The 25,600-nt window shown below is 45.2% G+C and overlaps 1 protein-coding gene across 5 annotated transcripts in view; it reads left to right on the top strand.

Moving 5' to 3' along the window:
* The window catches only part of JADE2 (jade family PHD finger 2), a 181,840-nt gene that overhangs the window by 9,717 nt on the left and 146,523 nt on the right, over nt 1-25,600 (top strand). For all 5 annotated transcript variants that reach the window (XM_014570002.4, XM_006116055.5, XM_075900395.2 and 2 more), the window contains exons 2-3: nt 6,425-6,482; nt 14,058-14,143. In XM_014570002.4, the coding sequence (XP_014425488.2) occupies nt 6,425-6,482; nt 14,058-14,143 (144 nt within the window). The remainder of the gene's footprint in view (nt 1-6,424; nt 6,483-14,057; nt 14,144-25,600) is intronic.

Below are 25,600 nucleotides of genomic sequence, written 5' to 3'. Positions count from 1 at the left end.
CACTGCAATTTAGCAAGAAAACATAGAATTCAGTGTCTTTTTCACCACTAAATAAGACATCATTAGAGAGGGAAAGCTATGAGCACAAATAAGTTCTTAGGATAAGCATATACTCTTAGTCCCTAAAAAACCAAAACCAAAACAAAAAAAATCCCAAAACAAGCCACAAATATATGATAATCAAATAATTTTTATTGGAATTTCCTCTCCAGAGAATGTATTTAGATCCATTAGAGTTTAATAAAAGGGGTCTACTCGTGTCAAGTCAGTATAGGAATTTGTGAATATAGTTTGCTGTATTATTCTGTCTTTCATGTTAAAAAATACCTCTATGGGACAGACCTTTGCAGTCAAAATTATATTAGCATCTTATTTTGTTTGTGCTCCTTAGTGACCTGCTGTAGACGTGATCTTAATAATTGACTGCTTGGAATGCACTTTTGAGAAAGTAACTGGAGCATTGTTAGACCATGGTCTTGTGCCTAAGTATGAACTGTAAAGCTGAAATCAGAGGGGATGGGATGTCAGGCAGATTTTTGTGCTGTGGCCCCCATGTTCTGAAACATGTGAAGTCTTCTGCTACACTGCTTCATCTACCATATCCCAGAATGCTTTATTCTAGCAAATACCAAATGTTTCATTGCAACCCCAGGTACTTGTGTTGCCACAGTGTGATGGTGTACTTTGGAGACTAGATGCATGGGGATGCTCCAGACCAGAACCTCTTCCCAGGAATTTCTGATGAGCTAAGATGTGCCAGTAGATTTCCCAGAGCATGTGACAGGTGAAGGGATAGTCAAAAAGTATTTCATTTCTGAATGTCCACCAAAGCCTGGGTCAGAGCTAGACTGAGCTTTTAGGAGAATCCAGGGGTATGGCAAGGCTCATAACTACACCACCTGAGATGGACTATTGCTCAGAACTATCTCTGTAAAGCAGGGTTCCTCTGAGCTCCTCATTTGTGGTGGAGGAGGAGTAGATGCAGCATATACTTCCCCCCGCCAAACCTCCACCTCATAGAGAGGGCAGAGCCATGGCTCCTGGAAACTCCCTTCCACATCCTTGCCCACTCCATGCAGGGGGAGTAGTGGGTATTTAGCCTTGTTCCCTCTTCCCACCTCCGCCTATGTGGACCCAGTCTTCAGGGAGTTCCTCTGAGGGTATTCAAGGCAAGTCATGGCACTGCTATCCCCTTACTTCTTAAATATGTAGACCCGTGGCACAATGTAGCCTAGGGGTGGGGAACCTTTTTTGGGTCGGAGGCCACTGACCCACAGAAAAATCAATTGGGGGCCACAAACATGGCCCCTGACTGAAAAGGAGAAAGACGCTCCCCACATTCCCCTCACACACCAGATCTTGGGGGGGGGGGGGAAGCTAGTAGATTTTGTGTGCTCCGGCCCTGTGATGGGGTGGGGACTGGAGCACCAGCATGGGCTCCCCAATGCTGGAGAGGGAGCCCTGAGCCTCAGGGGCCAGATCCAGCAAGCTGGGGGCCAGATCTGACTCCTGGGCATGAGGTTCCCCGACCCTGATGTAACCCTTCATTTTCAGTTTAGTTTTGTTGTAGGTCCCAGAGTTAATGTGTCTCAGTCTGACCATTTTAATTGACTTTAGGCTAAAGGGGACTGCCATGTTTATTCATTTAGCACTTATGAACATTTCCCAGCCTGAACCCTGACAATGCTGTACAGGTGACAGTTTCACTTTTTTATGTAGTCCATGCACAAGCAGTTTTACTTTTAGGTGTTCAGGCACCACGGCAGTGTTTTAGTGTTAGAGTTGCAACCACTTCTGGGGGATGTTCATTTGTGTGTAAAAAAACCCCACATCTTTTCTATTTGAATTTTTAAACAAGCATACATAAAAGCCTTTCTAATGGCCTTTGCTTATGTAAAACCTAAGTTCGTGGCAAAATTTGACCTGGCAGTGACCTTTTAAGAGCATTATTTTTTTCTATTTGTTTCTGACTTTGAAAAAGATGCTCTATGCTCCATTAAAGGTGAAATGAAATTAAAACATGAATCACAATTATTATTTAAAGTGTCACGTGTGTGTGGATTTCAAAAATTACTGAGTATGTTTTCAAACCAAGCTGGTTGTGAAAACTTACTTCACACCCCAGGCAAGGCTTGCATCCAGGCTGTTACAGTTCTATTTTCTGTGCTAGAGATGATGACATAATTAAAGAAATGTAAGGAATTTCGCTCCCTGAATTATTACGTAGCATGCCTGAAGGGAGGGTTTAGTAATCTAATCAGCAGGATGAAGTTACTTAGACTCCCTGGAATCACATGTTTAAATTCTGGTAGAGTTGACTCAGCTATTTATTCCTTCAAGACTAATGAATTGAATTCCATGTACTTCACTGCGTAGGGGCTCTCAGACAAGACATTTGAAGCAGCTTTCTTTCTGTTCTGCATAGAAATTAAAAACCCTACAACATGTTTCCTAAGAGCTGTGACTAGTCCAGTGCCCTTGGCTAAAACTTCATCTTCCTTCGCTTGTGCCATACTTCATCCGCTCCCAGATCTGGAGGCATTTCAATAGTGGTATATGTTTACATGACCAGATTCTGCTCAAATTAATGGAATTAATCCAGATTTATGGCAGAATTCTGTATAGCAGAATTTGTGTTAGATGGTGCGATCCTGGTTCCACTGAAGTCAGTGGCAAAACAATTGACTTATGTAGAGCCAGGAATTTACCTATGCTGTGTAAATCATTTTGGAATGAAAGATGCTGTGTAAATGTAAAATGGTATTATATACTGATCCTGTAATCTTTCTGTATTTAGAATTCACATGAATTTTGATGGGGGAGATGTGTTTGGAATATCTGCATTATTGCCTTATCAGATTAATGTTTTCCCTTCTATAATGGCTTCCATCCAAGGATCTCAAAGCATTTTATGAACACAAATTAAATTTATCCTCCTTTCTCCTGGGGACAGGGGAATCTGAGCCTTATTTACAGGTGAGGAAAATGAGTTACAGAGAAGTTGAGTGACTTGTCTTATGTCACTCAGAAAATCTATAGTACAGTTGGGAATAGGACTGAGGGGCCAAATTTAGTCAGGGTGAAATCAGTGGAGTTTTCAACAGAGTATGCCAGAGAAGAAATTAGTCCTAGTTACCTGATTCCTAGACCTGTGCCTTGACCACATAACCATCCTTCTTTCCTTGGTCAAGGCCTCAGCAGTCAATGATACCATCATGTCTTCCAGGAGAACCTTAGGTGGTTGACACATGCCTTGGTGCTCTACTGGAAATTCCATTGGGTGCTACTAGAATGCTCTGGTTGTCATGGCTTTCTGTTTCATTCTGCTAGCTTATATTTCTTTCAGCTGTATGTAGAATAGCCGTAGGTGTCGGTCAATCAAAAGCCCAATCATTGCACTCCCAAAATCCTGTGTACCAATGAGGACCAATAGGAACCAGTTGAAAAATGTCCAACTGGAATTTCCACTAAGGATAAGAAAACTGCTGTTAAATAACTCTTCAATATCTTTTCCCCCAAGCAAAATCCAATGGCTAGTAAGCACAAGACTGGTTTAATAACATCTGTTTCCTCTTGAATCACTCCAAGTATTGATATTGCCATATTCTCAAGGAACATTTTTAATCATGTTATGACAGAGCAATGTTTTGCCACAACACTGATAGTTAAATGTTTATGTTACTTTGTAGTATTATCCCTTATAATGGTGTGATAAAACATTGCACGCATACTGAGAAATAAAGACATTGATAGGATTTTATATGTTTACTTATTTGTGGATATACTCCAAGGGAAAATGGCCTGCTATGGTCTGCTGTCAAGTGTGGGTTGTTGCTAATAGCTACTCTCATTAAACCATACACACAAAATACATACTAAAGTTTTTATTCTGTTTTTCCTCCTAAGATTTTAGGAAGAAAGGAGGGGGGATGCATTTAAGTCCTCCTTAGCCTTCTTAGAAAAAATAAATTATTGGGAGGGTTGCCATGACTGTGTGTGTGTGTGTAATATCTGCTCACATTCCATAATAAAATATCTTAGTTTAGTCAATAAGGGTATGTCTACACTACCCCGCTAGTTCGAACTAGCAGGGGTAATGTAGTCATCCACGCTTGCAAATGAAGCCCGGGATTTGAATTTCCCGGGCTTCATTTGCATGAAGCTGGCCGGCGCCATTTTTAAATGCCGGCTAGTTCCACGAGGCGTACAGCTAGTTCGGATTAGAAGCCTAATCCAAACTAGCTACTTGGTGCCGCGTGTAGTCGCGCGGCATGGGGTTCGAACTAGCCGGCATTTAAAAATGGCGCCGGCCGGCTTCATGCAAATGAAGCCCGGGAAATTCAAATCCCGGGCTTCATTTGCAAGTGCGGATGATTATATTACCCCTGCTAGTTCGAACTAGCGGGGTAGTGTAGACATACCCTAAGACTTACCACTTTTCTTCTGTAGCTCTAAAAGTTCTGCCCAGAGGAGGGGCAGTACCATTTTCCACATTTTATAGATTGGGAAACTGAGTCACTTAAAAAAAAAAGTCTCTTAATCTGGATGGTTCAGTTTTTGTGGGTCCAATATTACACTCCCAGGATCTGATTGTTGGGGCTTTTGAACACTCACAGCTCCCACTGACTTCAGTCAATTCTGTGACTTCTCGAAGGTCACAAAGCAAGTCAGCTGCAGATGAGGGAATATCTAGGGGGCTGATGGCACCCAGAGATTGGATTGCTGAACTGGGCAGTACAGGAGGCCATCCCTTCAAATGTTTGGGGAAATTGCAGTTAGTGCAGGATTTGGCAGCTCAGCTGAGTGCCCAGTTCTGCCCCATCCCCCACAAACAGGTAGGTGAAGAGGGGCAGGAGGGTGGGGCATTGTTTTTCAGACAGTCGCCACATTACCCCATGATCTTCTCCTACTTCCATTTGATTCCCAGGTGAAGTTTATTGGCTAGTCACTTGGAGACCTCTCCGAGGTTGTGTGAGTCCTCAGCAGTCCTGATGTAGGATGAGTAATAGACCTGGGAGGGGGCTGGGGCAGGGCGTTCTTGGTGAGGGGCTCAGGTCTCCCACCTTGATTTGCTAGAGACTGGATTTTGTGACCTTTGGGACACAATGCAAGACTCAGGTATTCTCAGGCTTTGCCGGGATGGATGAGGGTTGAGATGGAGGTCTTGATGAAGGTTACATTCGTGTTATAGAAAGGTCAGTAGGAGGTCTGTGTTCTGGAATGTATATTTCAGGTATGTATTAGGCATGTTAAATATCAGTGAATTGAATAGTCAAGTAACCTCATGAATTCTTATCTGTTAGTTGACTAGTCTATAGTCCCCGAGGGCGGGGCCAGCAGCCAGTGTGCTCCAGCCTCACTCCCGAGAAGACCCCTGCCACTCCACACTGCTACCTCTCTATCAGAGACAGCAGCGTGGGGTGCCAGGTGGGAGCTGGTCCGCAAGGGGAGCCAGTTTAAAAACCAGCTCCCCTCACAAGCCAGTTACCTGTCGCCCTGTGCTGTTGCCTGTGATAAAGAGGCAGTGGCGTGGGGTGGCAGCAACCCCAGTCTAGGGGATAGTCTGAGCTCCGAGACCCGGTGTGCCTGGAACTTGCCTGCCCGCCCGGTTCCTAATATGCTTTAAATGCAGAGCCACAGCAGGGTAGGTCCCAAACCTGTTGCAGCCGCTGGCCACCCTGCTAAAAAATTTACTGGCAAGTGGGGGTGGAGGGGAGGAGGAATGTGTGTAGTCTATAGCATTAACCTGTAAGCTTTTGCTTATTTGTTAATCAACTACACGTTTACATCCCTAGTTTGTATGGAATGCATCTAGGATTTGACAGGCATGTGTGAAGTCTAAGTTGAATGGATATTGTCTGAATGAGCAAGTAAAATGATGAGTCACAGGGTGACCTACTCCCTTTGAAGTCAATTGCAAAACTCCAATTGACAACAGTAGAGCTCAGACTTCACCCGCAGACCCTATTGAAAGTGCATAGATCCATTTCTTAAATCTATTCCCTTCTTCAAACTATAGCTCTCTTGTCATATTCAACAAGTGGTTGCTACTTGCTTCAGTATTTCAGTCCTTAAGTGCATCTTTTCATGGGTTCTCTGTGCTGTAGTGGGGAGCGTTCTTCACAAGTGCATTTGGTTGCCAGACATGAATGGGTATTAGTCGAATTCCCATACAGAGAAAAGTGACAAAAATATGACAACATCCTTGCCTCCTAGCAGCAGACAGACTAGGAAATTTTGCCACCCTTACAGTTTTGTGAAGTAGGGAGTCAGTGTTGTTCTACATTCTTCACCCTCGATATTTCTCTGTCATAAGGGGAAGTATTTGCTAGCATGGTAGGGTTAATGTGATGCATAGATATTCAGAGATACCGTGATGAGTTTCCTGAACAGTAAGTGTAACATTCAATTTCTTTTGTTACAGATGGAAGAGAAACGAAGAAAGTACTCAATCAGCAGTGATAACTCAGACACCACTGACAGTAAGACCTTTAATTCAAGGCTTTGAACAAGATAACTAAAACAATTCACCTCCAGCAGGAAAAGCATTTGAATAATTATTTTGCAAAGAGTTAGGAAAGCTGCATTTACTGGGTAGTGTCAGTACAATAAATTGTGCATTGGGATCCATTTTCAGAAATGCATAACTGATGTACAATGAGTTGATATCAATGTAAATGTGTGGCTGTGGGCGTCTCTTATCTGATAATAGTGTCCTCCTCCCGTGAGCAGTTTGGGCAAGAGAGCTACAAAGCAGCTCTGATCACAGAACTTCAAATAAAACAAAGCCCTTATTAGACAGGACACTGCAAACTGTTTTCTCACTTTTATTACACTCAGTGTGCCTTCAGCTTCAGATGGAATCATGTTGATGGAAAGTAAAGTTCCTACAGGGTAACTATGTATTGAACACTCCCTGTCGTCTCTGTGGAAATGGATCCCCTTGATTCCTCACCATGAGAGGCGGATTAGATTGGAAAAAGGCATTAAGGCCTCAATTCAGCAAGGCATGTAGGATTATACTTAATTATAAGCATGTGTTTCACTTCATTCCCTATTCAGTAACACATTAAAGCACATGCTTACGTGCTTTGATGAATCGGGGCCTTCAGAAATAACCTTGAGAATGCCCTCCTCTCCTACTTGCTTCAATGCCATTACCTGCTCCTGGAGAACTGTAGTGTCCCAGAGACCCTATTGTAACCCCTCAGCTGATCTCTACAGATTTCTGTTTGTTTCAGACATAGTACTAGTAGCCCCAGAAACAAATAAGTAGACATGGGCTTTATTGAAGTCTAGGCACCTTGCAGGATCAGACCATTAGAAGGTTGAAGACTAAGGGTACACCTGAGTTATTCCGAAATAGCTTATTTTGAAATAGAGCGTCCACACTACAGTGAAGCCTCAAAATTAGTCTGAGGCAGGCTCTCCTAATATGGATGCACTATCTTGATTTAGAGCCCCAGGAAGCACTGGGGAGAAATTTCTTGGAATGGGACTGGTGAGGAGCTATTTAGAAATAGGAGCAGTGGAGCATCCACACTGAAGCTATTTTGAAATAGATATTTCGGAAGAGGAGTTATTCCTCGTGGAATGAGGTTTACAGAAGTCAGAATAAACTGCCTGTTATTTCAAAATTATTTCGAAATAATATAATTACTGTGAAGAAACTCGCATTGTTATTTTGGAATAATGCTAGTTATTCTGAAATAATGGTGCAGTGTAGATGCACCCTAGGAGATTCTCAGCCACTTACATTAAAGTCATGGCCTGTTAACAATGTTCCCTCTCATTTTTTTCCCACCCGCGTGCAGAATAAATTTTGTTATATGCACTAAGGCATGTGTGGATGTGCACCACCAGTAAAAACACATGCTGTGGGCACTCTCCTAATAGGCTGGGCTGCATTTGAACCTCTCCTGGGTGGCTGCCCAAGCTCACAGCTTACAGGGAACGCTTCCTGTCAGTTCTAAGGATGTTAAGAAGCAGGTAATTGACTAATTGTGTGCTTGATACAGTTTGTATCGAGTACATGATTAGTCGATAAGGGACTCCGCTGCAGCTCCGCAGTTTAAATGTAGTAGGAGCTGGGTGTGCATCAGGGGTAGGAATGGGACATTTAAATCACAGCGCTGCAGCGGGAGTAGACAGGGGACCTGGTGTGAGCTGGGACTCAGCAGTCCCGACTCGCGCTGGGTCCCAGACCATTGAGCCTCTGCCTTTTAAATGTAGTAAGAGCCGGATGGCTCCTGGAGTCGGTGTGAGCTGGGACTGAGCAGTCCTGGCTTGCACTGGCTCTGGGACCGCTGTTGCTCTGCCTCCCTTGCCCCTCCCCCACACCACCGAGACAGTGCTAGGGGGGCAGCGGGGGGGGGGGGGGGGGAGAAGTAGTTGAGTAGTGACTTGACTACCCAATAAGCCTCCTTGAGTAGTCTCTCACATCCCTAGTCGATTCTTTTTCCTGTACGATTTTGTCCTTACAAGGGGGGTTTGATGAGCTAGAGGGTAGTTGCAGGTCCCACAGCTATAGCCAGAATAACTGCCCTCCATGGTGGGAATCGTAGGAGGAGGCAGCACCAGTAGGGCTGTACACCAATGTAGCAGTAGGGCTCCTCTTTTGTAGTCAATACCTTGTATTGACACTGGGGTTTCTATACAATGAGTCAGCGAGCAAAGAGCAGCACTGATTTTGCTTCCTAAACAGGTCCTTGCTGGCACCATGTGCAGTGACATGGTGACATCTAAGTTGCAAAGACTTCACTAGTGGAGGATGAGTGGCCTATCTCTGGAAATGGTTCCTGGAGACAGTAGTGTTTTGAAAGGCTTGAGGATTATTAAGGATGGGCTGGGAGCATGAGATTCATAGTCCCACAGTTTAGCCTCTGTGAGATCCTGAATGCTGGTAGGAGCCTTTGATTTAACAGCTTATTGAGGGACCTCAAGACCTCTCAGTATGTGCTGAGTAGAACCATTAATGGCTTTCCCCCAGATCTCAGGATTCAAAGGTTACCTTGTGTTTTTGTCACTCATTTAATTTAAGCCCCAGACTGCAATGTTCAGCCAGACTGTGCTTAGGTCTAGTGTTCTGGATGGCTCAAGGGTTATCAGTAGGGTACAGACCTTTCACTTATAGGTTGCTTATTCAGGTACTGTATAGCCCAGGTGAGTGATGGCTCTACAGTGTCTTTCATGAAGTTGGTTCAGTGAGGTGAGTGTTTTCTGGGAAACAAGTGTCCACACCATGACATGATTCCTTTTTTGTGTCTTAGCCAAGAGCAGAGTCTATATTATATCTCATGGAGTTTGCCCCTGCTTATATGGAAGGTCCGTGGCAGGACTGTGGGAGTGATGCTTGCTGTGTTGCCCTTGCCCTTACTGTACCTGGTCTCTGGATATCAGGTCTGTCCAGCTCCCGCTGGAGTCTTTGAAAGTTGGACTGGGCTCATATAGAGCAGTTCAGGCTCCAGGGCTGCTCCTGTCAACAGCACAAACTTCTCAGAACGTAAAATAAATAAAAAAGCCAGGATTTCTGATCTCGGACTCTGGGTTTTCCCTTCCTTCAGAGGCTAAACTCCAATTTCTCTCCCTTTAATCTCCTAAGATGCAGAGGCTTACTAAACCTAGTAGTGTTAACTAGCTTCTGAGGGTAAGGCATATTTAATCATGGTATTAAACAACACGGACTTATCTCTATTGGACTTTGGTATTTATGCAGCAGGTAATATCTCAGCTGTTGACAAATGCTCTCCTGCAGTGTAATTGTAAACAAAACTATGACCTTTACTATGCCTTTGCCAGAAAAGAGATGGAAGCCTGGTCTATTATCTTGGTTCAAATGGTTTTAATGCCACATTGCAGTTTGCTTTGAGGCAGGTAAAGTGGGAATTATTGATTTGGTCTCTTCAGTGCAAATTATGGGCCTGATCCTGTAACCCCCGTTCCCTGAGGAAGGCATACTGTTGTGATTAATAACTGCAGTCTTATGCTGTGTCCTGTACCCACATGTTCCCTTAATACACCTTTGGAACTCAAAAGTGGTTTATATGTATATTGAACTCCAAAATTTGGCCTTACATTGCTGCAATGAAAATTAGTATTGTTGTCAGCAGTTGTCACAGTGAAACCTAGTCTGCATTCCGCCTCCTGCAAAAGAAATACAAGAAATAAAAAGGCACAAGACAAACTAACATCTCTTTTCTTGTGTCCTAAAAATCAACACAGCTGAGATTTAGCAAGGCATGGGAAGGAGTTGATTTCAAAGCCAGAATTCCCCACCCAGAATGCCTGAGGGAGAGGCAGCAGGGGTACCTGCTGATATCAGCTGCCACAAAGGAAGTATGTAGGAGAAGGTTTCTCTGAGACAGGGTAGTGAGAATTTGCAAGTGCCAAGGATAAAAACTTGCTGTTGAGACAGCTTGTATTTTATTATATTCTTAACAAGTGACCAGTTATTCTGGGGAGATTTAGGACAGATAATCCTTGAATTATTTAGCACAACAGGGTGTTGGTCTCCCAGGGTTCTTGCACACTTTGATGCACACTCTGGGCCCTACCAGATACAAATAATTGTGATCTTTGAACAAAGGGCTAGATTGTCTGGTGGTGTAAATCAGCATCACTCCGTTGACTTCACCGACTTACACCGAATTGGCTGAATGATACCAGCCTTCGATCTTTAAGCTTTTTTGAAAGCTTTGTGTTAGGTTGTGTATCTGCCAGCTTCTTGCATGGTTTTGTTGTGTTGATATACAATGTAGAGTTGTCCTAGCATGTGCCCATTCAACCATTGGGTTAAGTTATCAATGGCATTTAATTCTTAGTAAACATAAATGACGGTTACCCTGGACCCAGATATAAAAGAGCTATTTATAGCGGTATGCGCGTTGCTGTAGATAAGATTGAGGTGTCATGATGATGATATTTACATTTTTGTGTTATTATTTATTACCTAATATGTACAGAATTTATTATTATTTTTTGAGACTTGGTACTGCACAAGACTCAAAATAAGAGAGTCCTTTAATTCATAGTGTAATCCCAGGGTAACGACAGTTTTACCGCTGAAATGTGATGAGAATGTTGTGTTTAGTTTAGGGATGTAATAGTGTAGTTGGTTAACCGATTAACCAACAAGAAAAATAAACTTATAGGTTAATGCCATAGACTACACACCTTGCCCTTCTCCCCTTCCTTTCCCTCCCCTACACCTTGCCAGTAAATTCTTTAGTAGGCTGGCGAGCAGCACAGCTCAGTCCTGGCTCGCGCCGGGTGCAGGACCTAACCCCTGCTGCGGCTCTGCATTTAAAGTGTATTAGGCAGCCCGGCTCAGTTCTAGTTCGGGTTGAGTCTGGGAGCTCAGCTTCCCCCTGGACAGCAGTGCGGGGCAACAGGCAGCCGGTCCACAAGGGGAGCTGGTTTTTAAACTGGCTCCCCTTGAAGACCAGCTCCCGCCTGGCACACTTGCTGTAGCCTCTGATTCAGAGACAGCAGCGTGGAGTGGCAGGTCGCTCCACAGGAGTAGAGCCAGAGCACCCTGGCTGTCAGTCCCACCCCCAGGGACTATAGAATACAGGCAGTCCCCGGGTTACGTACAAGATAGGCACTGTAGGTTTGTTCTTAAGTTGAATTTGTACGTAACTCGGAACTGGCTCCAGATTCAGCCGCTGCTGCTGAAACTGACCAGGGGCTGACTACAGGAAGCCCGAGGCAGAGTTACTCTGCCCCCAGCTTCCTGGAATCAGCCACTGATCAGTTTCAACAGCGGCTGAATCTGGAGCGTGGGACAGAACAGCTGGGGCGCTGCCGGGTAGGTCCCCCCAGGACCAACCCGGCAGCATCCCAGCTGCTCTACCCCAGGCGTCCACAACAAAAGCCTGGTCTGCTGCGGGGGAGGGGGCGCATTACCTGCGCCCCCCCCCCAGAAGACCAGGGAGACCCGGAGCAAAGCCGCAGAGGCGGCTGGGTCCCGCGCCTCCAAGGCTTTGCTCCGGGTGTCTCTGGTCTGCTCAGGGTGTCCCTGGTCTGCTGGGAGGGGTCTCCAGCAGACCAGGGACACCCGGAGCAAAGCCGCAGAGGTGGCGGGGTCCCGCGCCTCCAAGGCTTTGCTCGGGGTGTCCCAGGTCTGCTGGGGACCCCCCCCCCAGCAGACCAGGGACACCCGGAGCAGCTTTTCTCGCCCCGGAGGACGTGGTGGCAGGACCACTGCACGTCTGGGTGGTCCCACCGCCCGCGAGTTCCGGGGCGAGAAGAGCCCCGTTCGTAAGTGCGGATCCGACATAAGTCGGATCCGCGTAACTCGGGGACTGCCTGTAGTTGAGTAACCGATAAAGAATTCATGAGGTTAATCGACTATTCAATTAACCAATATTTAACATCCCTTGTTTTGTTCCCGAGTACAATGTAGGGTAACTTTTCACTAGGTGCAGCTGTGTGCTGAGGGAGTACCTCTCGGCTTGAGCATTAAGAGACATGATTTCTAATTTTGGCGATTTCTTTACAGGTTTATCTGAACATCAGTTTTGCCAATGCTTTGAGCCTTGGCAGCTGAAGTCTAAGTATGGATTTGGGTGCCACTTCATGCACCCAGGTTAAAAAATTTTAGCCCAGAATTGTTATTTTGTCCCCTAAAAAGCTGTCCGATTTCAGAGGTGCTGAGTCATGAGAGCTAGCAAGCCCCTCTTATTTAAGTGAAAAAATAAGTGGTTGAGTGTCTGCCTTTAGGCAGCCGAGTTTCAAAATATTGGTCTGAACGTCTGTGTGCCTCTGTTTCCCTATCTCAGAGGGGGGATAATAATGCTCACGCACATTAGTAAAGCACTTTGGGATTTAAAAATGCTAGATAAGAATTATCTAATTATATTTTGTCTCAGTGTCAGTCCCAGTTCACTCTCACTCCATACAGACTTGATGCTCTTCATGTCAGCAATTGGCTTCAGAAATGCCCAATAATGGAATTGAGATTAGACTGACGAGAAGTTGACTGCCTTTCATTTCTAGTTTCCTGGTCTCCTAATATTTTTTTTTGTTATTTTTGGTCTTTTGTGGTGTGAAGTGGACTTTTAATTCTCATTAGCAGCAGATTGACAGTGCTGGAGCCTGGAGAGCTCTGAGTATCTATAGAGCAGGGGCAGCGCGGAGAACAGTTGTGCTAGGTTACCCCATGCCATCCCACTCCCATGCTTCCACCCTCTACTGGGGGATCACTGGGGAGGATGAGTAGACAGTTGATTCACCATGGCCCCCATTCAGTCCTTAGTCCAGGGTTGGTCACAACGGCCTCCACAGCCGGCTCCAGCCTGCCAAGTGCGCTCCTGGCAGGATGGGAGGAGACTTTGCGTGCTTCCCTGCCCCCAGCCCTAATTGGCCTGGGGGTGGTGGGAGGAGCATGTGAAGTCTCCTCCCACCCAGCGCTTCTGAGCACCGCACGCTCCTTGCAGGATGGGGGCAGGGTGGGAGACTTGGCATGCTTCCCCCTCCCCCAGGCCAATCAGGGCTTGAGGGTGGGGGCGGCGCGTGAAGTCTCCTCCTGCCCTGCAAGGGGCTCAGCATTTAAGTCAACTGCCAGCTGCTGCTTAGCTGGCAGTTGACTCTAAGCACAGCACTCCTTCGGAGGGCAGGGGCAGGGGCAGGGAGCGAGAGACTTCATGTGTTCCCCCTCTCCAGGCCCTGATTGACCTGGGGACTGCAGGGGGGAACATGCCAAGTCTCCTCCCACTGCCAGGGGTAGGGCTACCTAGAGGGAACCGCCAGCTGTTCAGAACAGCTAGTGGTTTTCTCTGGAGGGGGGGGGGGGGCAATCAGGGTCTGTGGGTGGGGAAGCACAGAAGTGTCCTGACCCTGCCCTGTCTGCCTGAGGCCCCACCCCTTCCGGGGCAGCCTGGGGCCACTTCGGAAATTTCTGATGTGGCCCCCAGGTCAAAAATTATTGCCCACTGTCTCCCAACTGAGTATCCAGCAAGGGGGCCCCTGTTGTGATGGTATTTTTTGTGACACAGATGCCAAAAAAGCTGTGGTCACTTTCTTCTGCGGGTAACTCTTATTTTTGTGTGTCATTTAAGGTCACACGACATCCGTGTCAAGATGCTCCAAAATTCCAAATACAAAATCCAACTGGTCAAGACAGAAGGAGAAGAAGCCCTCTGAGGTTGGTTGCTCCTCTTGTTTCTAATCAGTCCCTACTTCGGTAACATCAGTATTTGTCCAGGTGTAATGAAAACCAGCATAGCCACGGCTAGCAGTAGGCAGAGTTGCTAAAGCCACTTTCCACTTGTTCCTCTGAGAAACTCCATACGTCTGTCAGCATGCGCTCAGCAACAGAGGCACGTTGCTCTTCCCTCTCCCCGCTGGCCCGTTACAGCTGTGACACTCCCTGCACATGTCTATTGAGACTGTTATGACAGCATGGAGTTACGGGGTGAGTCGTGAATAGCTGGGAAGTAGCAGGATGGAGGTGGAGCTGGATAGGGTCCTGTGTCAATAGGGCCCTTCCCTCAGGGATCCATAAAAGTTGAGCTTGCCTTGAGTATATCAGCCAGAAAGCTGGCCTGACAATGGCCTACAAGCATCTCCAGTATGTCGTAGAGATGTAATAGGCTCCTGCCCTGCTCCTGGCTCCTGGGGAGCCAGCTGCTACCTTGTGCTGCTGGCTCTGTATCATGACCCACAGCCTGCGACAGCAGCTGGCTCCCTGGGAGCAGGCTGGGAGCTAGGTGTGAGGCTGGGAGCTGGTATATGCCAGGAGCTGGGTTAAAAGCCGGCTTTTGGCAGGCACCAACTCCTGGAAAGCTAGTGCTTCTAACTATGTAATGGCTGGATTTTTCAGTGGTTTCATGGTAATTTTTTGGCAGTTTCATGGTAATGGTTAATTACTTGCGTTTTAACATCCCTAGTATGTCATGATGCTGCTCTCCTAGTAAAGTGTCCCCTGGATTCTCTGTGAGTAGGTTTGGGTTTTATTACAGTGTATTTATTTGCCCAACTTTCCAGTGATCAGCTGCCTGGCAAGTTAGCCTAAGGCCTTGCAGAAGGAGGCATATCCATCAAGTATTTATATTGCTGTCATATAATTAGCTGCCCCAGTAGACTGTAGAATTTGACAAAGTAAAGTTTGAGTTAATTGGTCACATGGGTCATATACATTAGAAGTCTCTGAGGTCAGAGAGGGAAGTATCCTCAGTTTAACATAGAGATTCCCCTCTTCTGGATAATTAGGGTGTACTGGGGACTATTAAATATGAGCTAATACAGTGGAGGTAATATTTAACCCAGAGGAGGAAATAAAGTTTCATTATTTTCCTTTTCATTCCGCTGCGGGGCACACATGCATTAGGCTGAGGTTGGTGGCATATGGCCTTTTGCCGTGCCATTCCCTTGTTCAACTAATAGGGGATAAAAGACACTGTCCACGTTGCAGCAGAAATTGTGCTAGCTGTAACACCCACTGCTGGCAGGCTTTCAGCACAGTTTCTCTGAGCCGGTTGGAGAGGAGCTAGTTTTTCTCTGAGAACCATGCTGTGATTGTGTTATAATACCATCCTGTAGCATGGAGTGAAGCTGTATCATGTTTTGCCTAGCGTGGTCCTCAGACGTAATTCCCATGGGCATGGAAACTATACTAGCAACAGCTGTGTTGTAGCAACAGCAGCGTTTAAAGCTAGTCATTGCTATCTTGGTTTCATCTGTAGCGTGAACAGAGCTTAAAAGCAGAGCCAGCCTCCCTTTCCATTGGACACAGGTCCATATACAGACTTGTCTCTGAGTTTAGAGAAAGGGGTCTCAAACTTGCAGCCTGGGGGTCAGCCCTGGCCAGAGCAGTTTCGCAATCAGTCTGGGGAGCAGCAGCAGGCTGTGGGGGTGAGGGGCTTGTCCATTCCCATCACCCTCTCCCTGCTCCTTCCCACCACTGACCATCTTCTCCCCCCCTCATTGCACCAAGCGGGGGGCCTGGTACAGGGCAGCAGCAGTAGTCAAGCCTGCTCCCCACTTATCGCTGCAGGGAAATCTGCATGTGTGTGACTGCAACAGTCTTGCTTTTTCCCTCGTGTATAAGTTACTACAGCTTAGGTTCTGTATAGATTCCTTTAGATTTCCTTAACCATCATGTGCCTTACAGCCCCCAGCCTTACACTTCATCTCTCAATTTGGTCCAGTGAGTGCATGATCCTCCATGGCAACCTTAATTTGCATCACAGTGGGTAGATATTTGGGGGTGGTTCTCAAGGGCCTACATTCACTCCCCAGACTGGATGTGCTGGCTCCTCCTCACTGGGACAGATCTAAACAAACCAGTTGACATACGTCTCTATAGCCTGAGTGCTTTTGTCTAAGTCTATGTCTACAGTGCGGGGTTTTTTCCGGCAGAAGATATGCAAATGGAGCAGTCATTTGCATATCTTGCACTCTCATTTGCATATCCTCTTCCTAGCCTTTCTGCAGACGAGGTTTTGTTGTTAAAAAGCTCTGTGTAGATAGGGCCATTTGTCGGAAAAAAAACCCTTTTGTGCAAGACCCTGTAAACCTCATTTTTTGAGGGATAAGGGATCTTGCGCAAAAGGGCCTTTTTCTGACAAATCGCCCCATCTACAGAGGGCTTTTTATCGCAAAAATCTCTTCCACAGGAAGGATCGGAAGAGGATATGCAAATGAGCATGCAAGATATTCAAATGAGCGTTCCATTTGCATATCTTCTGCTTGGAAAATCCCCACAGTGTAGATGTAGCCTGAGAGACAAGCTGTCTGAAGAGCTGCTGTGGCAGCTGAGGTCAGCGCAGGGACTCTTCAGATAACCCTAGCTTTAAAAATCTGAGGGCTTCTGAGAGGAGGGCTTTTCTCTCTGTGACTCACATGTCTCAAAGTGCCTGAGTTTGTTGATCTTTTAAACCCTTTGCAAGATCTTTCTCAGCTGTCAGAGCAGGCTGATAAAATAGGTTCTCTGTTATGTACATGGTCCTTGAGAGAGAGGTGGCTGGGGACAAAAAGCAAAACAAACAAACCAAAAACCAAAAAGAGGAAACTTGCAGCATTGTGTCCTCCCTGGACACAGTGGCCACATCCTCTAGAACAGCTGTTTCTGCCTACATGTGACACATTTCAAAAGGCATCGGATTAGTTATTTGTGAATTTCCAACCTCTAGAAGATCTAAGATCACAAAGAGTCCACATTGGAACCCCGTTACCACAGCAGTCATTTGAATTACTCATCACAAACCAAAGAGGAAACAAGGGCCGTTTAGCATGGCACTGCAGAGTGGGAAAGCTCTATCATTTTCATGCCACAAGTGCCATATTTCACTGCCCGACCAAATACAGTTCCCTTCTGAAGTGTCATGTGTCAGGAATTCTTCCTTTGCACTAGACAGACACATCTGTTCTTGCTGCTCTATAATGTAAGTTGAAAAGGTTACATTTAGAAGCCAGATAGAATATGATTATCCATGCTGAGCAGTAAGGAAAATAAACCGATGTTCATCTAGTGATAAAGTAATTCACTGGAGATGGGACTGAACCAAACCCCCGGGTTCTAGTACCCCTGGGCTGTGAGGAAGTTCAGACCCAGGGCCAAGTATTGCTGCTATCGTAACTGGAACCAAACCCAGCTCTGAGCACCAAAGCACCGTGGGAAAAGTCACACCTGGAGCCATATCCAGCTCTGCAATTCGGCAGGTTCAACAGTTAGTACAGACGAATGGTGTCAGCTTTCATCCCAAACATGGCTGCTTTATGAAATGCCATATACAGGGGTCCGTTCTCAAACTAGTGAAATGTACTCAGCTCTGGAGCACTACCCAGCTATTAAGACAGAAAGTGAAGGAGGATGTCATGTCTCAACTGAAACTGCAGGGGGAATTTTGGGAGGCAGAGTGTCATTACCCAAGTTGTAATTTGGCCACTTGACACTTGTGCTCACAACCCAGCTCTTTCAAAAAGTGTCATGGGAATTTTAACAGTCATTAATGGTCAGAATCTCAGCTATATATTTCTCATCCACCATCTCTAGTAGGCTAGTCCAATCCACACCCACTTGGGGCACTGATTCTTTGGTTTCTGAGGGCATGTCTAGACTATGTGCGGCTTCCAAAAGAAGATACGCAAATTCAGCTCGAATTTGCATATCTTCTTCCGTTTTTTTTCTTGGAAGAGGCTTTTCCGATATATATGGCCCATCTACATGGGGCCAAATATTGGAACCCCCCCTTCGAAAGCCCCTTGTAAACGTCCTTTTAGGAGGAATAAGGAGGCTTTTGAAAGATGGGTTTTTTCCGACATTTAGCTCCGTGTAGACGGGCCAAATATCAGAAAAGCCTCTTCCGGGAAAAAAAATGGAAGAAGATATGCAAATTTGACTCTTCTTTTTGGAGCGTCGACTAGTTGACTAGCTGCTTTCATCCCTACTATGGAGTGTTTGCAATCTGAATGTGGATAGTTTGAGCCCATCTCTTGCTGTTAACCTTTATGGCTTTGGCGGGAACCCCTGCTTTTGGGCATGCTACTATGAAAAGATCCTGGAAACCAGTGATTTCATGTTCCTGGGTAAACTCAAGCCTCTTTCAACTCCCCTCTCAAAGCTGTGTTCTTGCTTTACTGTGATTAGGTTGGGGGCTGAGGTGCCATCTGCATTTCCTATGAAAACAAAGGTGTTCGTGTTGCATAGTTATTAGCTAGGTCAGGGGTGATCTTTATTATGAAAGACTCTGTGACAAAGGATTAGCCATACACACGGTAAACCTGATGCACGGCAACTGGAAAAACAAGCTTCTTAGCATGGAAAAGTACTGAGCTGTTTGTAAACATCTGTGGTGCAGGCTCTTGCCAAGGGAGCACACTCATATTTATTAGTGCACATCCTGGACTCTTCTTTGATACAGTACAGACCCTGGGCTTGAGTCTCCATTCCCCTGCACCTTGTAGAGCCATTTACCTCAGGGCAAAGCTTACGGTCACCCTACCCTGCAGAGCAGCTAAGCAGTCATGCCCAGGGAACTGAAGTAGCCCTGCTACAGGTGGGATGGGTCAGATCCATGGGCAACCCTTCCCTTGGTTTGTCCTTGCCCATGCCCCTGCCGCATGCGAGCTGCCGGGCCAGCTGGTTTTCATGCCATGGGTGAACACTTCTCCCCAATCCAGCCCTTGCATTTATATAGCAGAGCCACATTGATTCAGCTGTCAGCAGAACCTTATATCCACGGTGTGATTATCATCCTCAGGCCTCGCTCTATTTAGGTTTTTATGACCTCAGTTAGGCTACGTTAACATTGCATCCCTCTTGCGCAAAAACCGATGCAAATGAAGCATGGATTAGCATATTACTGCACTTCATTTCCATAATTAATTAGGGGCCATTTTTGTGCAAGAGGTTTCTGTGCAAAAAGGAGCCATTTACACAGCTCCTTTTTGCGCAAAACCCCCCTCTTGCACAAGAGCCGTTCTTCCTGAAAAAATGAGGAAGAACAGCTCTTGTGGAAGAGGGTTTTTTTGCGCAAAAGGAGCTGTGTAGACTACTCCTTTTTACGCAAAACCTCTTGAGCAAAAACGGCCCCTAATTAATTATGGAAATGAAGTGCGGCAATATGCTAATCCACGCTTCATTTGCATACGCTTTTGCACAAAAGGGATGCAATGTAGATGTAGCCTTAGAGCTCAAGCTTCCTTGAACCCAACACCAGCTTGAGTTAAAGTCAAGTTGTCCTGCCCAGTCCTGAGTATGATGTGTGGGTCTCCCAGTAAGCAGAGGGCCCCCAAAAGATGGGGCCCACTAGAGAATGTGGAGATTTGTCCCTCTCTGCTCTTGCTGCTGCAAGAACAGGGTAGGCAGGGGATGCCTATGGGATGTGGGAGAAAGTTCTCTCTCTCTGTGGAGTAGGAGCTGAAATGGGCCTGGACCACAAGTCTCCAAGCTCTGCTGCATTTGCTCTCTGCACAAAACCTGTGTTGCCTTCAGTTGATGGGTCTGTGTGGCGTTGTGAGATGGATTTAGTTACTGGAAATTCCATGCTGTAAGAAAGATTTCTAGGAAAGCTACCCAGCCAAGTAAGAATGGTCATATTTGCTGAGTCGTGTTAGGAAACGCAGAGGCCTCACTGAGAAATTTGTAAATTGAATCCAACGTCTTTGTCAATCTTCCCAAACCAGTGTGGTTACAACAAATTAATGCCATTGTCTTTTGATTTGCTGAGAAGGATGAAACAAAGATGCCTCCTGTTCCCACTTTAATTTCAGTTGTTCACTGAACCCCTGGCATCCAACAGTTTGAAAAGAAATGAGAAGAGATTAACGGATACCAGATTGGCTTCCAGAGGAACAGATTAAGTCTCTTTTTTCCCCAACAGACAGATAATATTAGTGCTTACAGACACACAGCAGGCATTGCTATATTTCTTAGTGCTGCTGCTGAATATTGCCGCCTCATCTCAATTCAGAGAGAACTAGATAAATGTGACATAATGCAATTGGAAAAGAAGGTCACTGGCTAGAGCAGTGGAGGCAGAAGTGAAGTTGAAATGGACAAGTAAAGTCATTAACTGTCTGGTCACCAGCTGGATGCTGGTGCAAAGGGAACATGCACAGTGGAATAGCATCCTTAGAGCTTCCATTGCTGAAATCACAGCATTGTTTTCTCTTTTAACAAAAGCATTTGTAAATTACATGTGTGATGGATGGGGTCACAGAGATCCCCTTGAGACTGTCCCTGGAGGGGCCGATCTTACCACTGAGAGGCTACGTCTAGACTGCAGGCTTCTTACGCAAGAAGCTTTTATCGGAAGAGATCTTCCACATAAACTTTTTGTGCAAGAGCACATCCACACTGCAGAAGCGCACCGAAAAAGCAATGTGCTTTTGCGAAAGAGTGTCTAGACTGCATGGACGCTCTCTCGAAAGTAAGCTCTGATTGCTATGCACAGAATGGCCACCAGGGCAACCGTGCTTTTTCCTCTTTCCTCTTTTTGCACAAAAAACCCCTCTTCCCCATCCACTCCGTTTTTTCGACTTTTTTGCGCAAACATGCACTTGAGGTGTGGACGCTCCGTGAGTTTTTTCGGAAAAACGACAATTTTTCTGAAAAAACTCTCTGGTATAGACATAGTCAGACTGCCCACCTGCCCCCTGAACCCCTCTCCCCTGTTCTGCTGAGCCAGAAGCTCTGGTTTCCTCCAGTAAAAGTACAGAGTTGGTGTCACAACCCACAACAAAGCAACACAAACATCAAATCAGTTCAGGTCTGGGAGGGCCTAGTCACAGGGAATGGACACAGTACCCAGGTGCACATCCCAGTGGGACCAGAAGTCCAGATAAATCCATCTTACTCAGTGTAGAAATTTTTCACAAAGCAAGCTCATATGTTCACCCCCTTTAATCAATTAAAGACAGATACACACAGCTGCTGCCCTCCCTCCCCCAGCCCGTAACAATTATTTACACTGGGTTTGATAATAAACAAAAGTTACTTTACTGAGTATAAAAAGTGGGATTTAACTGCAAGTGAGAACAGATAGTTACTAAGCTAAAATAAAACAAAGCCCACCAGCTAAGCCTAATACAGTAGGGGTATGTTTACACAGCATCCTAAACTTGAAATAAGATACGCAATTTGTGCTATGCAAATTGCATATCTTATTTCGATTGTATTTCAAAATAGCGTATTTCGAAATTTGGTGCATCTATACATCGCCAAATTTTTAAATAATGCACTATTTCGAGACATCCCTTAACCCTTGTGGAGCGGGTGTTACAGGGTTGCCGAAATAGCACGCCAGTTATTTCGAAAAATATTTTGTGCGTGTTTCAAAGATGCAGGGTGGCTATTTCGGGATATCTCAGGTATAAATTTCTCACCTTAGTTCTCATTTCAGATAAAGCCCTTCTCAAGCCAGAGCTATTCTTTCTCTGACCCAGGTCCAGCAGCTCCTCTGCATCCCAGTTGTTAGAGTTCTTTTGTTTTCAGGTGTTTTCATGTATCCACTTTTGGAGGGGAGCTGTCTGTGAAGCCAGCAGAAAACAACCTTTATTTGCTTACCATTTTTTATATAGAATTTCCCCAGGACAGGAAGTCTTTGTTCTATTTCTCACCCCCCTGTGGAAAAGTACAAAATTCAAGATGGATTTCAGCATCAGGTGACATGATCACTTGTCTTTGTAGAACCAACCATAGCCTAGGCTTACAGGAAAAGCAAGACTACTCACAGATCATTGTCTTGAATACCGGGCCATAAAGTTCTTTGAATACTGCTAATGACCTTTACTAGCACATCTAGGCTACGTCTAGACTGCATCCCTCTGTCGACAGAGGGATGCATATCAAGCACATAAAAATTGCTAATGAAGCAGGGATTTAAATATTCCGCACCTCATTAGCATAAACATGTCCGCCATTTTTTCTCGAAATGAGATTTACAGGATCTGTCTAAAAAGGCTTTATTTTCGACAGATTGTGTCTGGACTGCCTTTTTTTTAAGAAAAAACTCCCTTTCGAAAAAAAGCAGCGTCCATGTTTATGCTAATGAGGCACGGGATATTTAAATCCCTGCTTCATTAGCAATTTCGATGTGCCTAATCTTCATCTCTCTGTCAACCGAAAGGTGTAGTCTAGACACACCCCTAGATGTATAAATGGGTTTGTACTTCATAATTCTAACTTCACATACAAGAATGATACATGCACACAAATAGAATATATACATTCAGGGGATTACAAGCTGTCCAATGATAGGTTAGATGCCCCATTTTTATGGAACATAGTTGAGTTATGCATATTCATATTCAAAAACTTATTTCCACAAAAATATGGAACACCACAATGTGCTTGCGAAAGTGAGGGGCCAATAGTACTGACTAGAGCCCAGTATAAAATCCTGCAAAACACAACCGATCAAACAGGATGACTTAACTGGTTATATTGGGTTTACTGTAAGAAAACCTTCCCAATGTAGCTCTGTCAGTCCTTTTCCTGTGAGCCTCCTTTCTCTCAGTCTATTCATTGGCCTTCCTACACCATCCTGATGTGCTGCAACCATGGGGAGCTGCCCATTTTTTTCTGCTGGTTGATTTCTTGGTCCCTTACCTGAAACATCCTGCTGTTCCAGGGGTGGACCCCCCACAGCCCTGCCAATGTGCCTCAATTCTAACCCACAGCGCACTGTTAAATGATCTCTCATGTCTGCCTATGGATGGCTTGGAAACCACCTACTTTTAAGTGAGATGAATCAGACTTCCAAACGAAAATGGATTTATCACCAAATGAGAAGATTTTCAGTAAAGTTTGCATTTCGGAAGCCATTGCTCTTGGTGCATTGGCTGTTGCTATGTCTTATATAACATCAGTCGAAACGGTAGTCAGAAAGAACAGAATGTTATACCTAACACCAAAAAAACCCCAACCCCCCAGCAAAAAACCCCTGATAGATTAGTCTCCAAACCCAAAAAGCATCCCCCTGTCCTTCATGCTGTGAACCATTGTTCCACAGTCACAAAAGAAATTGCGACCATCATTCATCGCGCTGTACATACAGCTAAATGGAATATGTGAACTGTAGAGAAACTGTCCACAGTAAATCTTGGTTACTGTGGTGGATAGAAAGACATCAATGAAAAGTTCCAAATTATTAGGTCTACAAAGGGGAAGAGATTCAAACATGAGATTTGAAAAGCAGATAACATCCCTTACATTTCCGCCTGTACTGCACCCTGTCTCACCAGCTTCTGTATTCTGCATGCACTTGATTTTGAATGATGGATACAATTTCCCTCCAGTTTCTTGGCAGTGCTTTGCAGTACAAAGGACTTTGGAGTGGCTTTGATTTATTTCTGCTAAAACTTTTTAGGACAAAAAAAGTTTCGCTTTATAAATTAGGTATGAGTGTTGGGTGCTGTTGTTTCCTACAGTCAGTTTTGAAGCAGTAGCTTACAGTGTCCTAAAGATTTCATGTAGGGCAGGGGGGCGGTTATCATTCTGCTTTGAGTTATGGGAACTGAAGACAGTGGTGCCACATGAACGTAACTGAAGGGGCAGGATTAGGAATACAAATCCCCACTCAGACAGAACTGTTGAGAAGGATTTAAGGATTTGGTCCGATGGTCACTTCACATTTTATTGAGTGAACTGCACATTTCCTGTATGTTCTGCCTTCTCCCTGGCTGATGTATGGACAAGGGACATTTGTCAAGGCTGGATTTCTGTACTAGAATGGCAGCTGGCAAAGGAAGGACATGATAAATGTATTTCAGTGTGAGCCCAATCCCGAATCCAATGATATTAATGGAAGTCTTGCCACTGACTACTGCAGGATACTGGATCACTCCTATAGGCATTAGACACAGCTTATTACTTAGAGAAGGGCAAGAATTCTGCAAATCCATATTCTGGTATTGGAGGATCAGGTGACTGGATTCCAGGATCTTTCTGACCTAGAGGGCTTAATGCTATGAGATCCTGAGACCTTCATATGAGGTCACTCAATGCATAGTTTTTACAGAGAAAGGCTCCCAAAATCTGGCCCGTAGCACTGCACCTCCATGTAACTGTGTGCATTTTACCTCCCCATGGAATGTGGACCGCTACGCGTCTGGTACAAGTCTGTTCCTAAGAGAATGGAGCTGGAGAAAGAAGTGCTGCACTTGCACTTGCTGATTGCCAGGAGCAGTGGGGTAAATAGATATCACATGCCTCTGGGGCTATTAAATAATAATCATTGTAGAACTGTAGACGTTAGAGATGGAAAAGACCTACTGATACTGTGCATCCTTCTAGGATGTGTTAGGTTAGGCACGTTCTGGTCTCACACAGCATAGCATAATTTAGTGTGCATTCTCACAGCGCAGAGTTCTTACACAATAGTCCCTGGACTCGCTGCAGTTTTAAAAGCTAATTAAAAACCGTGCTAGGCGTGTGTTTCTTTAGTTTAGATTTAAAGACCAAAACAGATTCAGCTCCTTGGATTTCAGCCAGAAGCTGATGTCTCACAAGTGGAGACTAGTTACTAAAGGATCTGGAGCCAATATTTTAAATTGATATTTGGGGCTAACCAGATAAGTGGCAGTTTCATTCCTACGATGCAGTTGTCTTAAAAGGATGGTTCTCAACTAAGAGTTGAAAGGAGGAGCAGAAAGTTAGCAAGACTGGTTAGGCTGCTTTATTTGAATTTTGTGAGCAAAGAGCCTTGAAATCGATCCTTGAAAGTTTTGCAGAAAGCTAGTGAAGAGACTTGAAAATGGAGCCGATGGCAGAGAAAAATGTGAAGCAGTAAAGAAATGGAGCAGAAGTGTTTTGCACTAACTGAACCCTCTGAAAGGCAGCACGTTCTGGGAATCCTACAAGTAACAAATCGGACCAGTCAAGTGTAGATGTGACAAAACCATTGACTATCATCCCCAGGTTTTTCTTGTTTCACTGGGTTTCAGAGGTGATAAAAGGAAGTCCCAGAGGCAGAGAGACAGTGACTTGTCAAAGGACAATCAGAGGCCAGTGTGACACCGAAGCTTTCTGTGTTTTAAATGGGTGTTGTGAGAGCACAGGGGAACTCACTTTCAGGAAATTCAGATGTAAAGAAACCCCATTTGTAGTGAAATGGAACAAAAGGCCCAGATCATTACAATGCATCACAGTGCACAC

This window comes from Pelodiscus sinensis, chromosome 16 (genome assembly GCF_052426305.1).
Source record: "Pelodiscus sinensis isolate ZL-2025 chromosome 16, ASM5242630v1, whole genome shotgun sequence".
Taxonomy (NCBI): Eukaryota; Metazoa; Chordata; order Testudines; family Trionychidae; genus Pelodiscus; species Pelodiscus sinensis.
Note: the sequence above shows the minus strand (reverse complement) of the source record. Positions and strands in the feature narration are given on the sequence as shown.